Source organism: Thamnophis elegans, chromosome 4, assembly GCF_009769535.1.
Source record: "Thamnophis elegans isolate rThaEle1 chromosome 4, rThaEle1.pri, whole genome shotgun sequence".
Classification (NCBI taxonomy): Eukaryota; Metazoa; Chordata; class Lepidosauria; order Squamata; family Colubridae; genus Thamnophis; species Thamnophis elegans.
In genome coordinates this window covers 36085915-36103712 of record NC_045544.1, presented here as the reverse complement: position 1 = coordinate 36103712, position 17798 = coordinate 36085915, and the positions used below count along the sequence as shown (strand labels likewise).

Sequence of the window (17798 nt, the reverse complement as noted above, 5' to 3'; positions counted from 1 at the left end):
GTTTCTTGATGCCTTGGAATTGGTGTTAACTCCAGGCAACTGTCTAGACAAGTCTCTGCAGTTTTCTTGGCAAAATTGTGGAAATGGTTTGCTGCTGCCTTCTTCCTAGGGTTGAGAGAGAATGACTGATCCAAAGTCACCCAGCTGGCTTGGTGCCCAGCAGGACTAGAACTCAGTCTTCCAATTTCTAGCTTGGTGCCTTCACCACCACATCAGTGGCTCTCTTTGCATAGAAGGTAAATGGGGTAACAGTATACAAGGTGATTGGAGCATCCACCTTTTTAGATGCTGACCAGTGGTGGAATTCAGCCAGTTCGCACCTATTTGGGAGAACCAGTTGTTAACTTTCTAAGCAGTTCGGAGAACCGGTTGTCGGAAGAAATATCATTTTGTTTTTTTTCCACTTTACAAGGCTAATCCTGTAAGAAAGGCAGGAAGGAAACATTCTGGTGTAGTTTCTAGCCTAATCTTTATTGCCTGCTTACAGAAACTGCCTCTCTGGTTAACCCTTGTTACATTCTAACAGCTAAGACGAAGCACCCATCGACATAAGTGATGTTGAGTTGGCCACGCCCACCCAGTCACATGACCACCAAGCCACACCTACCCAGTTGGTCATTAAGGCAGAGAACCGGTTGTTAAATTATTTGAATCCCACCACTGATGCTGACTTGTACGTCTGGCAGTTCTTGTTGCAGGTATTGTTAAACTCTGGATTGCAAACCTTGAACATTATCTTAACCAACTTGACGGGTAAGTGCAGTTGTTCAGTAATCTGAGCATTCTTTCTGCACTTTTTTGGTATTAAAATAAGAATTACTCTTTTCCAGGCTCTTAACCACTGCTTTCCCTACCTGCCTACAAATTATAAATAGTGCTGTGATTGTATCATCCTGAGAGGTTTTAAGTTTGGTTGGTTTAAGAGCTTCTGCAGCTTTATTGTCAGCTATAAGTTCTAGAGCCCAATTAACTTTACAGTGATCAAACCTTTTTTCCCCTAGCAGTTCTTTGCCTTCTATATCTTTAATCATGTCCATCTTGCACAATGTTGGATTTGTATTCTGTAAATATCCTAAATAAATCTTTTTTCCTTCCATTTGTTGTTACTTCAGTTTCTTTACATTATTTATTTAGATGTATCTGTTTGTCTCTTAATCTTCTCCAGAACTCAGCTTTTAATTTAAATTCCTCTGTCTCTGATGTCTTTTGTTTCTTGCTGTATCAGCAAGCACCAATTCACCTTTGGTTGTTTGCATTTTGGGATATTTTTGTTTGCATCGTGTTAATGATGTCATGAACTTTAATCCCAATTTACTCCAGTTATCCAACCTAATCCATTAAATTTAATCTTCATAGTAACTTTATAATCATATGGAGCAGAGGTGGTATTCAGCAGGTTCTGAACAGGTTGTACCTTATTGGTCTGATGATTTTGGTTTTTTTAGCATAAGTTGTAATTTTCAAAAAGGAGTTTGCGAATTGAGCTTCAATCAGCATTAGGTCTTAATTTTGCTAATTAAAAGAACAAACATAAAACATGCTTATAACGGGAATTGATTCCTTTATAATTTCTATCCCTAAGTGTGCGAGAGGCGTTGGTCCGGAAGAAAATTCCAAAGATCAATCATAACAGTCATTCAGTACCATTGTAACTTTAAATGTTTTCTAAATGAATGTTGTATGTTGAAGACTGTCTTTTTTGTTTGGAGAGTATATCATTAGTTTGATTTTGATGTTGCCAATCTGATGATGCCTACATGTAGTTTCATTTAGATTGTTGAAATAAGGTACTACCCATTAAGTTTGAATTTTCTTGCCAGAACTTTTATTAATTTGATTCCTCCTTTCCAAGGTCAACTTTTCCATTATCCAACATATAATTGTTTATTTTCAAGTTATGCATTTTAGTCTTGTGTAATTTATGTATTGTTGTTTTTTGTGGGGAGGATATTTGTTATCAGAAACCTAGAGTTGGCTTGGTTTTTTTCTCCCTCAGTAAATCATATTTACTCTGATTCCTTACCTGCGATCTGCCTTTCGTGCTTAACCTTACTGGGAATCTATACTTTCAGTTATAGGTGTCATTGAGATCCTTCAGTAATAAAAGGCAGAATTGTAGATAAAGTTTTATTAAACTCATTGCTCCCTAAACTATCCGTAAAAATAATATGAATGCCCTAAATTACTTCCTTCAGGATATCATTATTGAAAAAGCCCTTTCGTTATGTGAGAGAAATTTGATAATGGTCTCTAGTGGAGATCTTAGTGCCCTAATAGGAAAATGAGAAGGGACACTTCTTCAGATTACATGACTGAAAGCTATTTAGGTTTTATAGAGTAATACTACTTCAAATTAGACCTTGAAAAATTTCCTGACCAACAGTGCATATAGCAAAGCACTGATATATGATTATATCAGATGATACAAGTCGACTCTGGTTTGAACTCATTGAAGTTTCCGAATAATTTTCAAAGGAGACTCCATGTGCAGTGTATTTTTATAATTCAGCCGGAAAATTGCTGGACCATGAAAAGACTGTTGCAAGGTTATCTCTGTGCAAATATGGTCAAAGCAGATATAGCAGCCTGAGCCCCTTAGATTTTTAGTGGCGGTCATAGATCCCGATGTAATCATTAATCATTTAGATTAATATGCAAGTAGTCCTTGACTTACAATAGTTCATATAATGACTGTTCAAAGTTACAATGGTAATGAAAAAAGTGACTTATGACTGTTTTTCACACTTAACGACTATTGTAGCATCCCCATGGTCATAGGATCAAAATTCAGATGTTTAGCAACTGGTTCAGATTTATGACAATTGCATGTCCAGGGGTCATGTGATCAGCTTTTGTGACCTTCTAACAAGCAAAGTCAGTGATTCCCTTAACAACTAGGCAAGAATAGTTGTAAAATGAGGCAAAACTCACTTAACAAATGTTTTCCTTAACAATATAAATTTTGGGCTCAATTGTGGTCGTAACTCAAGGACTACCTATATTCAGTATTAATCTAATATTCAGTGCAGCTTCCTCTATAATAGAGTTGATATATTTTAAATGAGAAGATCTCTCTCACAGACATACCACAGTATATTTGCCTTTAAATCATAGTTTGTTAATACTCAACCAATTAATTATCAATATTAAAAGTATCTGCAAGATCTGTCACCATCATCAAAATAATGAAAGCAGATCTAATGGCACGTGTAGATGACCTTGGGGAGTCAGGGGAAGTGATGTTTCCTAGGAAACAATCAGCCAAGAGAGGGAGGAGCCCTCTCTGACCGACCACTGGCTCAGTGGTCAGAGGAAGAAACTTAGGAAGGAACTGCTCTAATTGATCGGGTGGTTAAAAGTGATGGCAGGAGGTTTGTACCTTCAGAAATGCAATATTATATTAATATAGTCTTAAAATAAAGTAGAATGAGCTCATCTGTCGAGTTTAGCTGGGAGGGCTTATATCAACTCTTAAGGCTCATGCAACTCTTAAGTGTACAAATCTCCCACTGCCATTTTTACCACTTGGTCAATTAGAGCATTTCCTTCCTAAGTTTCTTCTTTGAATGCCATTGTCTTATAACCATGTAGACTTGTAGCAGGATACATAATTCTGCTAGCCAGAGACAAGGCAAGTAGATCAGTGAGCTTTGTAGTAATATGATGGATAAGTGTACAGATGGAAGACAGAACAATTTGGGGGAAAATTACAGCTCTGCTTTCTGTTGTGCCAAAAATAAAGATGAAAGAGAAAGAATTTTAAAAACTGGTGGTAGTATGAATTACAGAAAGTAGAAGAGATTCTGGCTGTGTAGTTAGAACACAAAGTATAAGTTGCTCGTATGTTCCTCTTCTCATGCTCTGTGTAGAAAAGGGTAAAAGCAATGGAAAAATATGAAACAATTACAAATAAAAGGCAGCTTTTTTCAAATCTTGGCAATTGCATAATTAAATGAGATTGAATGACTGTATAAAAGAAGAATGGTTTCTGTTTAGTTTTGCTTAGTTATAAAATGATTTTTGTATAACTATGAACAATGCAGTTTTCCTCATTAGGTAATTGTTTCATTGTTATTCGTTTTAAAGCTCTTTTGCATCTGATATACTTTGGACTTACTGAAATAGTGAAATATGTCTTGTTTGTAATAAATGATGCCAGAGGTCATAGAATCTATATTTTTTCCCCTAACCATCAGTATTTTGGGCTGTATTCTGTCAATTTAGATTGCTTATGATTGTACAGTATATTGTAAAATTGTTCCATTAAATATAATGGTTGATGAAATTTGCTTTGTGGTCAAAGGTTTTCTGTGTTTAAAATAAATGGAAATCTTAAAATAAATGGAAATCTTTGCTAGAGAAATGCATTGGGATTTGATACATGAATACCATATACAAAATTAATTGTATTTATCCATTATTTCAACAAATACAATTTGGGCAGAATCAAACTTTTCTAACACTGAGTAATGTTTCATGTAAAATTTCCTTCTTACCTCTCAAATGTTGTTAAAGCAAATTTGCAAAGTGAATTTTAAAATCAAATCTAAATCCCAAGCAAATTCACACTGAACAGAAGATTAGATAGATAGATAGATAGATAGATAGATAGATAGATAGATAGATAGATAGATATAGATATAGATATAGATATAGATATAGATATAGATATAGATATAGATATAGATATAGATATAGATATAGATATAGATATATAAAATTAATGGGTTAATGCTGATGGTCTTCTTCCAAGCTACAAGAGGTTTTTTTTTATTCATATTAAAAGTTCACGTCTTAACTGCAGAACTGTTTTCTATAGACTTCTTGTCTTTTAATTTTATATATGAATAATTTCCACATAACTAAGTTTATGTTTAACTCATCTTGAACTAATTTTGTATTTAAACACTTTTTTTTTCTATGCAGGCCCAGAATGTTCTTCATCAGGATGGTTTTCGGGTACTGATTCTCTGTGGCAAGCCACGGCAGGTCCAGCCAGCCGTCAAAGTATTCATATCAGAAGACACAGCATAGCTTCTGACAGTGGAGACACAGGTGTTGGAACTTCCTGTTCTGATAGTGTGGAAGGTCAGTAGCTATGCTTAAACCAAAGGACGTCTGGTAGAAAATCGGGAATAATTGTTGTTTCAATAATTAAAAAGCCGAGAAAGATACAAAGACTAAGGGAGCCTGTCTAAAAACTAAAAGATGCAATATGATCTTAAGGATTATTTACTTGGGAATTGAAACCCATTCTGTTTTTTAAATTTAAGTTTAGATTTAAATAAATAAATAAAGGTTTGCATTCATTCTTTTGTTTTCATTCTATTTTAAAAAAGTGATTATAAAAAATAATAATTTGAGAATACACACACACGCAAATGAAATTTTATGTAGAATGCATATATTTTATTATTGTTTACATGTTTTCCTACTTAGTTTTTCCCTAAGTGTTACCTTTAAATTACTCTAAGGAAATATCTCCATATAATATTGATAAGTGTTCTGCAAAACAGTATAATATATCATGACTAACAATTTCAATGGTGTAAATTTACTTAACTTTCTAAAGGAGCATTACAATATTTTGTAGCTGTAAGAGTAATTAAAATAAAATTAATTAACAGAATTAAATGGAAAATAAAGGGGGAAACATATACCTTGCGAATAATATAAAATGCATCTTATTTAGTCAAAGCGTATGCATTTGTGTGTCCATATACATAGGAACAGAAAAGAGGCAAAGACTTTAACACATTCATTATATATTACATATTCAAACTAATGAAGTTTTAGGAGAAAAAAGGTGATATGCCTTATAAAACTTCTATTAACAAACTGATAAATAAAAACTATATGAATATTCAATGATGATGGGAAATCAGCCAGAAGGAGGGGTGGGCAGCTGGGGTTCACACAGGTTCGGGTGATCCTCTAGCTAGGATTCTGCCCAGTTTGGCAAACCTCAAAATGCCACCCCTGGCTGGCACCGCCCCCCCCCCCTCCCAGGAGTCTCCATGCAGCCTGTTTATCATGCCAGGTAAGTGCAGGGCCTGCAAGGAGGCTCATGGAGGGGGAAAAAATGGGCCTATTCAAGGTTCCAGAAGTCCAGAAACAGGCCTGTTTCCATCCTCTGGAGAGCCTTCAAAGCCTGGGGGAAGCAGTTTTTCCCCTCCTGGTGGCTCAAGGAAAGCTTGGGGAGGGCTGACTAAAACACCCCCTGCCATGGTGCAAGGGGCTGACTAGGCCATGCCAACCCAACAACACGGCAGTGAACCCGTTGCTGCAATTTTTGAAGCTCACCCCTGGCCAGAATTAATCAGTTTTGGTTCTGAATTAAGAAAAAAACACTAAAACATTGCTGTACAGGCTTCAATCCTGGAGATTTTTCATAGAAAACCAACTGTAGTTGTAACATAGGAACTGAATATTTACTGGCATCTGGGCCTCAGCTATGCCATTTATCGCAACACTAGATAGTGACATCTTTAAAGATTTGCTGACTGCTGTTTGAGGACCCATATTGTTGGGGGCAATATGCTGACTCTGTAAACCACTTAGAGTGGGCTGTAAAAGCACTATGAAGCGGTATATAAGTCTGCTATTGCTATTGCTATTAATGGTAAAATGGAAATGGGACCATACAGACTGCTGTGATATAGTTAATCTTGTTCCTTGTTGGTTTGATCTTCAAAAAAACAGTGAAGAGAGAATTATTGCAAAATAATATTTGATGGCTTGGTTTATCATATTGATTGACAAGTTTCATTAATTATTAGTTATGGCTGTTTTTGCATTGTTACTGGAAGAATGCTTTTCCCCTCTTCTCTCCCTTACCTTTCATAAGCATGTTCTATTACTTTAGATTGCATGTACCTTCATCATCTTAGCAGTTTTCCTATACATACAGGATCCACTATTTATATTGCATGTATCATTTCGTTTTAATGTATTGTATTGTTATATAATTTTTTTGCTTTTATTATAAAGTGCTTTAAAATATTTTGGCATAGAAAACTATATACAAAAGTTGCATGTAGCACAAGCATGATAGTAACTTAGTCTACACCTGCTCTATTTTAATACTGTCTGTGAAAGAATTGAAGGAGATGAAACCTAAGTTAAGAGATACTTAGGGTCAACTAAGAACAAACTCACCTGAATCCAGGTTAAAGCCACCCTTGAGACCCACTTTATAACAGTAAGGGCAGCAAAGAGTCACTTCACCCTTACTGTGTCTGGATAGCCACTTGGTGGCCTTCTTGGGTAGAGGAGACTCAGAGATACACCTAAAGGGGCACACAGAAGATTTTGCAGACTACCTGTTGGACAAATTTGTTCAAATTCATTCCCAGTTAACCCTGTAGAGGTGTTAGAAATGCAGTTTAGCCATATTATCTAGGAAGAGTTTGAATCTATTGGACCTGGGGAAGTAGACAGAGTTCGCATGATCATCTGCTTATTAGAACCGTGCCTCTCCTCTGTAATGAAAGCTTCCCAGCTGTCTATCTCTACCCTAGTGAAGTAAGCAGTGCTATTAACTTTCTGTCTCTGTTCCCAGAGGTCAGGTCAGTCAAGAAACCATAAGTCCTAACATTACCTTTATTATACACTTTCAGTAACAGAATCTTGTGAGAATGAAAGCATTTTTTCCACTGCCTTTACTTTTCAGAGAAGTAGGGTGGGTCCTTTCTGAGACACTTTCTTCATCTCCATCTCTCTTTTGGACTCGGGAGTCTCCTGTCAGGACTTTGTCTAGGTCCGGGATGGCAAACCTATGGCACGCTTGCCACAGGTGGCACGTAGAGCCATTTGTCAGGCATGCGAGGCGTTGCCCTATCAGCTCGCCGGCGTGCATGTGCGCGCTGTCCAGCTTAGTTCAGCCTTTTCTAAAGCCATTTTTCGCCCTCCCCAGGCTCCAGAGGGTTTATAGGAGCCTTGGGAGGGCAAAAACAGACTACCCCACCGCCGAGGCCCTCTGGAGGCTCCAGGAGCTTCCCTGAAGCCTTCGGAGCACAAAAAATGAGCCTCTGGAAGGCCCCCGAAGGCTCTGGAGGTCTTAAACCAGCCCTATGAGCAAACCAGGTCCATTCCTGAACTTCTGGTTTGCCCGTAGGGCTGGTTTTTGGCACTCCAGAGGCTTCAGGGAAGCTCCTGAAGCCTCCGGAGGGTCTCCAGGAGGCGGGGGGAGGCTGTTTTCGCCCTCCCCAGGCTCCTATAAAGCCTCTGGAGCATGGGGAGGGCAAAAAAGCATGCAAAAAATGTGGGGAGCGCCTGTCATGTGTGCATGCACGCGGGGTGTGTGTGTCACACATTGCATTACGTGTGCGGCACGCCACACACGACCCCTCCTACGCTCCCCCCACTTATGGCACGCAAGCCAAAAAAGGTTCACCATCGCTGATCTAGGTTGTAGCTTTTTCTCCTGTCTCCCAAGATTAATGTACATGAAAAATATTAATGCTGCTGGTATAGATGGTATAATTTGAAATGTAATTAAGCTGTAGGTGTGATTTCCTTATGAGATCACACCTACACCTTTAGTTTTTCAGTGATCTACACTCGCTAGCTAAAAAAATCGATTATTAGTAATATTCTCCTGTAGCTTTCATGGGCTGTAGTCAGTCTTGTCAGACTATGTAACACTACCTCTTTCTGTACTGGGCGTGATTTTATTAAACATTCATGAATTAAAAAAAAACAAGGTAAGAAACTATTTTCATGGTATTTATAAATTTTTGATACGTCTGCAATGTTGAAGATTTACGGCTTTCCCTTCTAATGAATATTCACTTTTTTCAAGATTTTAGGCTGACAATTATTACAGCTGTAAAATCAGTTTTTAAAAGACTACAAATAGTTACCATAAAAGTGCTTCAACATTATTTGTTGAGATGCCAATAAACATTAAAAAATTTATACTTGTCTGTAAAGGATTGCCTTATTAAACAGGAAGACAATCGATTTTAAGACTATCTTAGGTCTAATTGAAGAAGAGGGTGTAAAGTCAATGCTGTATCCTCAGTTTCCTTAAAGTATATATGGTACAGTGGTAGTGGTTTGGCGGCCTAGGTCGCTGGAACTGACAGCAACCCAGGCCTGCCACACCCCTGAACCGATTGTCCGAGTGGCGCCATCTTGTTTTTTGTTTCTGCGCATGCACAGAGCAATTTTTGTTGCTCTGTGCATGTATGTGCAGCGCATCCACGAGCAAACCGGCAGTAGAGACTGCCGGAACCCACCCCAGATATGGTAGTGAGTTTTTATTAAATCTTGCTTCCCAACATTTTGCAATTATAGCATATTTCAAGAGAGCCTGGGAAGGATATAGTATAATTTATCCCTTCTCCTGCTTCTAAATTGATTTTAACAAATTTAAATCTGTTTTATGGTTGTTGCCCATTTCAAAAGTAACCTCAGAATGTTTTCTGTTTCCTGATTGTTTTTGCCAAACAATTAGTATCTATTTTAATAAGACTCTCCCCCTCCTTTTTCCCCTAAAGGCCTGCATTTCTTGTTCTAGAACAAGAAAGTATCAAAATAATTGCCAAAAGATAAGCAATTGTGGGCACTATGGTAAATGCCTCAGCTAAACAGATTGTTTTTTTCTTTCAAAAATATTATGTTGCTTGAAAATAAACAGAAGTGCAAAACAGTGTTCAGTGCTCTTAAATATAGTATGTTGAAAATACCTCAGGCCTTAGGTGAAGGAGGTTTTAAAAAAAATAGCTATAGAGCTGATAGCATTGCTTTTCTTTAGCAGTGAACAATGATTAACATTTGAATGAGAATCTTGTGCTTAATGGCTGCTTCATTTTATTTCTTTTCTTCTTATATCTGAACTGCTGAAGAAAGAAGTGTTCAGCTGAACCTACTTCAGTTTTTTTTTTAAAGAAATAATAGTGGATGGAAGACAAGGATTTTTTTTTTAAAAAAAAGCCTCATTATAAGAGAAAGAAGTCATAATATTCATTCAGACCCACTGATTTTTATGAAAAGAATATGAACTAATATTTTTGTATGCTCCATTTCTTTGAATGGTATGAGATTCCATGAGCAATGCTTCAAATTTTAAGAATTTTTTTTGGTTGAAAAATAGAGAATTATCATATACATTGTATTAGAGGAATGTTCTGTCTTTTCTCTAAGCCAAATATGTTGTCCATGGCAGTCTTTTTGTGCAAAGCAGCATATAAGGAGCGTGCTTTGCAAACATGGTTTTATCTGGATGACAGGTTACTGATGGCACTTTTCTCCAAAGTTTTTGGATTGCATAATGCCTCATGATTTATTCTATGTTTTTCAAAATTTATATCAAAGTGTTCAGGGAAATTATCAGGAAATGCAAGCCCCAGTGCCCTCTTTACTGGATGACGCTCAGATCTTCTCTTTCCCTTACTTGGCAGATGTTTAGGCCTCCATAATCCACTCATACTTGGACCAAATTATAGTGCGGATGCAACATAAACAAATTAAAACTGAATCTAAACAAGCCTGAGGCTTTGGTTCTTAGGGATTACTTTTTCTGAACGGCAGTATACTTCTCTGCCTTTTGTAGTGAGGTGGCAGTTCCTCTAAAATAATACTTAGTTAATTAATTAATAATAGTTTGGAGATACTTCGTAATCTTGCAACAGCCCTGAGGGCTCAGGTTAATGCAGTGGTGATGAGTGCCAAATTTCACTTATGTTTGATAAACATCAGCTTCACCGCTCCTGGGTAAGACTGAACTGACTTCCAATTGTTCTAGTTACCTCTCACATAGATCATAGGTACTCAACTTACAACTACAATCGAACCCAAAATTTCTATTGCTAAGAAAAATACCATATTTTTCAGAGTATAAGAGCACCAGAGTATAAGACGCACCAAGATGTTGAAGAGGCAAATTAAAAAAAAAAAATTGCACTCTGCAGACCTCCCAAAGACTGCCCTTTCAAAAAAAGAGCATGAATAGCCTTTAGGAGGCTTGTAGAGTGCTCCTGGGGGGTGGGGGGTCAAAAATGAGCAAAAGGGGCCCATTTTTTTCCAAATGTATCCCCTTTTTGTCAAAAAAAAGGCATGCATTGCCTTCAGGAGGCTTATAGAGTGCTCCTGGGGCTGGGGGGGGGGGGAAATTGAGCAAAAAATGGCCCATTTTTTGCTCATTTCTGCCCTCCCCAGCCCCCAGGAGCACTCTGCAAGGCTCCTCAAGGCTATGCACTGCCATTTTGGTGAAGGGGGCAGGGTTTCGGGAGGCAAAAAATGATGTATTCAGTGTATAAGACGCACCCAGACTTTCAGCCTCTTTTTTGAGGGGAAAAAGTACATCTTATTCTCCAAAAAATATGGTAGTTGTTAAATGAGTTTTGCCCCATATTGCCACAGTGAAGTGAACCACTGCATTTGTTAAGTTAGTAACATGGTTGTTGAAGGAATATGGCTTCCCCATTGATTTTGCTTGTTTGAAGATGGTGGAAGATGATCATATGACCCCAGGACACTGCCACACACACAAATACAGGACAGTTGCCAAGGGTCCGAATTTTGAGTTCGTGACCACTGGGATGCTGCAGTGGTAGTAAATTTGAAAAAATTGTCATGTCACTTTTTTCAGTACTGTTGTAACTTTGGTCACTAAATGAATGGAAGTAAGTCGAGGACTACTTGTATTGTAATGTATTTTAAACTGGATGCCTTTGAAATAAACCTGGAAATTGTAACAGATTCATAAATGCTGGGTGTAAGCTTTTATCTGGTATCTCCTCTGAGGAGCATGTGGGACCTATCCTGCTTCAATTATATCAGCTTCATATTACTTTCTAAGTAATAAGCTCGTTTAAACATATAAATCCTTTAAAGCTTGGGTCCCAGCTACCTATGAGAAGATATTCCCCATTATGTCACCAACCTGAAGCCTCCACAAGTGCTGCTTAGAAAGGGGGCCTAGCAACCTCTAGTGGCAGAACCTTCTTGCTTGCCATTACTAGTATTGTGATATTCCTTCACCTTATGGAATGCAGGCTTTACTCTCAGAGCCTGATTTTAAAGTCCCAAGGGAGAAAATTTGAGTTTCATATAGGTTTAACTCTGTAGCTTCTGAATTTAGAAATTAAGCAGAGGACTGCGTGAAGGGTGTAGCTTTGAAATAATTAAAAACAATGTTCTGTAAGTGGGCATTTAAGAACTAATTTATTTGTACTTATATATTATCTACTTGCTTCGGGCTTGACATTTTAGATGCAAAGGTAAAAAGCCTTGTTGTTTTACCATGTTACATTGTATGCAAAAGAAATGTGAGTAGAATCCTGCAGAGGTTTTGAAGATACCGTAATTGAGTTAGATTCAGAATTGGGCAGAAGAGAAGTTTTGAACTTAATCTCAATTGAGCGTAGGTAGCCTTTGCCATTCATTCACTATCCCCCTCACAAATCCCTATGAATACAGAAATATGGTCTACAAAGTTGGGGGAGCCTGTGAAGAAATAGAGGAAGGAAGGCTGCTGTCTAAAAGCAGCAGCAGCAGCAGCAACAACAACCACCACAACAAAGCTAATCCTCCTTTTTCCATCATAAAATCTTTGCTTAGACCCCCCTTGCTTCAGTGAAAAGGAGGAGAGGTTCAATCTTGTTCCAAACCATTGCTTCTTAGAAATTTTGTGTCTATGAAAATGTAGGAAATCGGCTAACTTTGATGGGAATTAGTTGAAAATAAATATAATAAGGTGTACAGATCACTTTGCAAACCAGAAAAAGTAATTGTGGAAAACATTAGTATCTCAAGTTAGTTGTTAGTTTCAGGGGTTCTCAAAGCAATTGTTGCAGGAACATAGGAACAGAAGACTCTATTAAAAGCTAAGTTGTTATATTTAAAGGATTCATTTAATATAAATAACTATAATATAAATAATATGCATTTGCTGGCATTGCATGCTCCAACTAAAATGGAATATTTGAGTGATAATTAAGTAATATTTAATGTTAGAAAGGAAGAGGGGAAAAAAAGTGGAAACTGTAGATATCTTTCAACATGGTGGAATTCCACGGAGAAAAGCAAAAAGCTTACATTTTCCCATTCTAACAAATGCACTTACTGGAGGAAGCAACTGTCTTGGCAGCATGTTGTATTGATTTTTAAGTTGGAGACTGAAAGTCTCTAAGATTCTGTAATAGTAGACTGTAATTAGTTGAAAAGTGAACTGGCTGTAAATCAAAAATGGTTTTGTAAACCAACCTGCTCATTTTATATTGAACTGGAGTTAAATATGCCTCTCATTTTTCTATTGGTTTTTTAACTATTGCTAAGCAATTGGCATTAAAAAGAATTATATGAATATCAACCTTTTGAATTTAAATATAGACATAATATTTTTCAATATTAAAAAGTGCTATTACATAACTAATAGTTGACTAATTAGATATTGAAACATTGTGATTTTGAAAAGCATAGATATCAGAAATGTTATCTAACTATTTGTTTCTACTGAAAGTATTTTTTATTTAAATTTAAAATATGCATATAAAAATATTTGTTTTCCATATTCGTAAAATGTGCACATTTATCCCCTGTGTTCCTCTCCTCATAAAAAAAGGCTCTGGGATCCAGGTCAAATTCAGACATTATTAAGTTTCATGAGCTACTTTAAATTGGACATATTGTTGATTTAATTCTGTCACTGAAATCCATGTAATTCAAAATGCCTAATAAATTGGATTACACTTTTGCACACAAGATTGATAAAACAAAAAGAATAATGTTCTGTAAATTGCTTTACCACATCTGTGGCCTCGAAGTTTAAACACCTTTAATTGAAGCAACATTCAGTATGGCTGAACTTCACATATCAAACTCAGAGGCTAACTGCTGCCCCTAATTAAGGAAGTACAACCTATCTGCGCCAAAGCTCATTGTGTTTACCAATTTGTTTGTAATTGTGAGAAAATTATATCGGCAGAACTGATAGCTGTTTGGCTTTCAGAATAAAGGAACAGCCAATAACAGGAAATCATGACCATAAAATGCCTTCTTCGGCCATTGCGAGACACTATGTACAGGCTACCAAGTGGATCCAAACTCTGCATTTAAAGTTTTACTGCCCCACAGGAACTCTTGTTTCATTCTGCTTGCTGGCGCGGTTGCCATTAACTGTTTGAAGCCTCCCTTATGCATACAGAAATAGCTTTAGGTCAATTTATGCTTCCTGTAAGCATAAGGCTTGCCATTGGTTGCCTTACTGCATACATTATAGCCTTAATTAATGCTCTCACTAGATGTTATATTTGAGGCTGCTTTTAATAGTGTTATTGTAATGTAGGTATTGATGAGTCAATACGAAATGCTTGCATCTACCTCTGTCCCTTTCAATAACAATACAGCCAAAAGATGTTGCCCAAACAATATCAAATTCTTTTAAAATAAAGAAATCTAAAAGCTTGAAGTTTCTTTAGCAAAATGTTTGGCTATCAATCTCGCTATTTGTATTTTTGGAAGATTAATGCCATATGTGGAGAGGGAATAGAATTACATGGAAACTGTTAAAAAAATATAAGGTCGCAGAAAGAGTAGAGATTGCCCCTGAAGCAGCAATAATCAACCAACACAAGATAGAAACCATACCATGCTGCACTAATCAAATTATAGGAAGCAGCACAATTCTTCTGATATCATTCATTGTTTAAAAAGCAATGTGAATACTGATTGTTAGTTCAGAAACATATGGACAGAACAGTGCCTGCATATTTTGCTGTATATTGTTCATTCTGTAAGAGAAATCTTGTAAAAATTAAAGCTGTGACTCCAAGGATTATGGTTCAGGGTTTTCCCTTTCTGCTTTCTCCCAGGATATACATTACTATGACTGGTCACAAAACTCTTCAACTGTAGCTAGGCTTAATGTTTCAAGTTGGTTCCCTTCCTGAATTAATATCTATCAGACATAAGAAGGATGAAGCAGATGCTGGAGTTGCCCATTCTACTGTCTCCTTATATTTTTCACAGTCTGCTTTTAATTCTTCCGCTCAGTGTTTCAGTTGTGTGCAATTCTGTTCTCCCCAATCTTAGAGAAAAAGAGCTGTGCTGTCCATATGGATAGTGATTAATATGATTTACAACTGGAAATATTTAAGTCTTAAGTGAAACAATATGTGTGTTTCAGAAATTCCACCAAAAATGTGAAATCTTTGTCAGAGATCAGAGGTACAATGTGGAATTTTTAATACCTGTATCAAGTTAGCAGATGGAATGCTTGAATGTTTATTGAATTTATTTGTTACCAGGCAGCTTACAAAAAAAATCCCTACATTCAGACTACAGTATAGATATAATAAAACAAACAATAAAAAATTCATTGTAACATCTAAAACAAAACTTCTAAAATGATGTTAAAATGTCCAAGTACAACTAAGTATCCAATCAATATTACCGTATTTTCACGACCATAAGCCGCACCGGGTTATAAGCCGCAGTATCAGTTAACGTTAATTTTTCAAACTTTTTTCATATATAAAGCGCACCGGGTTATAAGCCGCACGTTTTTTTTGCAACATTCACGCTAAAGTGCCGGCATGACTTTGAAGGGCTGGCTTGCCACGTTTCCCCGGAGCGCTCGGGCTCCTTCTCTGGGCAGAGTTGGAGCCTTTCCTCCTCCTCCTCCCAACGAAGGGGCGCCCTAAAAAAAAAAAAAAGAAAGGAGCCAAGCCGTTCCAGAGATGTGAAGGGAAGCTCCGGGCGAGAAAGCGGCTTTCAAAGCTCCGTCGAGCCCCGCGTGTGGATTTATTTATTATTTGCTCGGGGATCCGGATCCGGGCCACCTGTTCCTCCGGGGGCAGCCCAAGCCTTTGAGCGGGGAGCGGAGCTTTCTCCCGAAACGGCGCTTCTGCTCCCCTTTGGCACTTAGCTCTGGGAGAAAAATGGAGCGTGACGGACTTTCCAGCGCGTATCAGAAGCTGATCCGGGAGAGCTGGCAGAAAGTGAGCAACAGCCCCCTGGAGCACAGCGTCGTCCGCGAGGAAGGCAATCCAGTCTTTATAAAGGAGCTGATCTCTTCTCTTCTCTCTCTCTCTTTCTTTCTCTCCCCCCCATCCTCTCTCTCCGGCTCTCCTTTCGTTCTGCTCCCCCCCGTTTTGCTTACGAAGCAAGAACGATCAAGCGGCGGGGCGTAGAAGCTTGAGGGGGGGGAGAGAGAGAGAGACCACGGCCAATGTCGGCTGGCACAGCAACTGGATTTCTGGCTCCGAAGATGCTCTTACGGGCTGCCTCGTTCGCCGCTCCACCCTGAGAGCTTGGTAAAAAAATAATAAGGGGGGGGCACCGTTCGTCCCTTCTGCAATACAGAGGCGGGGGGGCGCGGCAGGGGGTGGGAATCCTGCCGCTCCTAATCAACTAAGGTCTGGTGGCTTCCAAGCTTGCGTCCCCCCCTTCTATCTCTTTTCAGGCAGGTACCACCGGATCCATCAGCCCCTCCCAGCCCTCCCCCCCGCCAGCAGACCCGGTCCGGGAAAGACGGCAGAGAGGAAAAGAGAGAAAGAGAAAGAGGAAGGGAGAAAGGAAGAATAGAGAAAGCAGGAGGCTTCCTGCATCCACGCGATGCTTTGAACCCAAATTGGAGGGGGGGGGGCGTCCCGAGAGACGCATTCGCACGATGCCTCTAACCCGGATTGGGTGGAGTGGGGGGAGAAAACGGGGCGAGGGTCTGTCTGGTGGGTGGGCTCCGCTGGCAAATAAAACCTGGGGGGAAAATGGGTTGGTTGAACGACGCGTCAATGCAGGGGTGGAGGGAAAGCCTGGGCTGGGGCTAATGGGACTTGTATTCCTCTACCCCAACTGGCCGGGGGCTGCTGCTGGGGCTGGTAGTCCGGCCAGCCAGCCAGCCAGCCAGCCAGCAGCTGCAGGCTTGGCTTTCGATCTGGACTTCCTACCAAACGGGGGGGGGGCCTCGGAAACGGGCGCTCAGCCCAGCCGTCCTCGTGCTTCAAGTTTGAGCGTCAAATCGGGAGGGAGAGATTTTCGATCTTTTTCCATATATAAAGCGCACCGGGTTATAAGCCGCACTGCTGGTTTTTTATCAAATTTTAGGATTTTCAGTGCGGCTTATAGTCGTGAAAATACGGTACATACAGTAATCCTTTTGAATGTAATAGAGCCTGCCAATTACATTCATAACCCGAGGATTCATTAGTTGGATCATGTTAAATGAACGTGATCCCTCCCTGCTTTATCCAATGTATTTGTTAATCGAATGCACAGGTCATTAAGTGCACATGAGGTATCTCAGAGTGGGGAAGACCAGGGGTGGTGGTGGTGTTTCCAATTAGCCAAGACCTCCCCGATGCACTGAGATATCCACACCACCATCCTACCCCACTGGGTCTCCACAGTCACTGGGCCTGTAGAGGGAAAGATTTCAATTGAATGCAAGACAATGTATTTTTTATAAGATGTACAGTAGTTATCCTTTTATAAGTTTTTATATTTTTGTACAAGTATTCCTCGATTTACAACCATTCTTTAATGAATGTTCAAAGTTACAACAACACTGAAAAAGTGACTTATGACCAGGTCTCGCATTTCTGATGATTGCATCATCCCCATAGTCACATGAGCAAACTTTGGACACTTCGTAACTGGCATGTATTTACAAGGATTGCAGTATTCTGGGAGCCTGGAATTGGTATTTGCAACCTTCCTAAGGAGCTTCTGACAAACAGAGCCAATGACAGATTTGCTTAACAGCTGCATAATTCACTTAACAACTGTATTGATTTACTTAACCATAATGGCAAAAGATAAAATAAAATGGGGCACGATGCAATAACAATAAC

General features: G+C 38.7%; 1 protein-coding gene across 1 annotated transcript in view; it reads left to right on the top strand.

Moving 5' to 3' along the window:
* CEP85L (centrosomal protein 85 like) overlaps positions 1-17798 on the top strand; it is a 129745-nt gene that overhangs the window by 31064 nt on the left and 80883 nt on the right. The window contains 1 exon segment of the mRNA XM_032215803.1: positions 4927-5088. Coding sequence (XP_032071694.1) covers positions 4927-5088 — 162 coding nt within the window.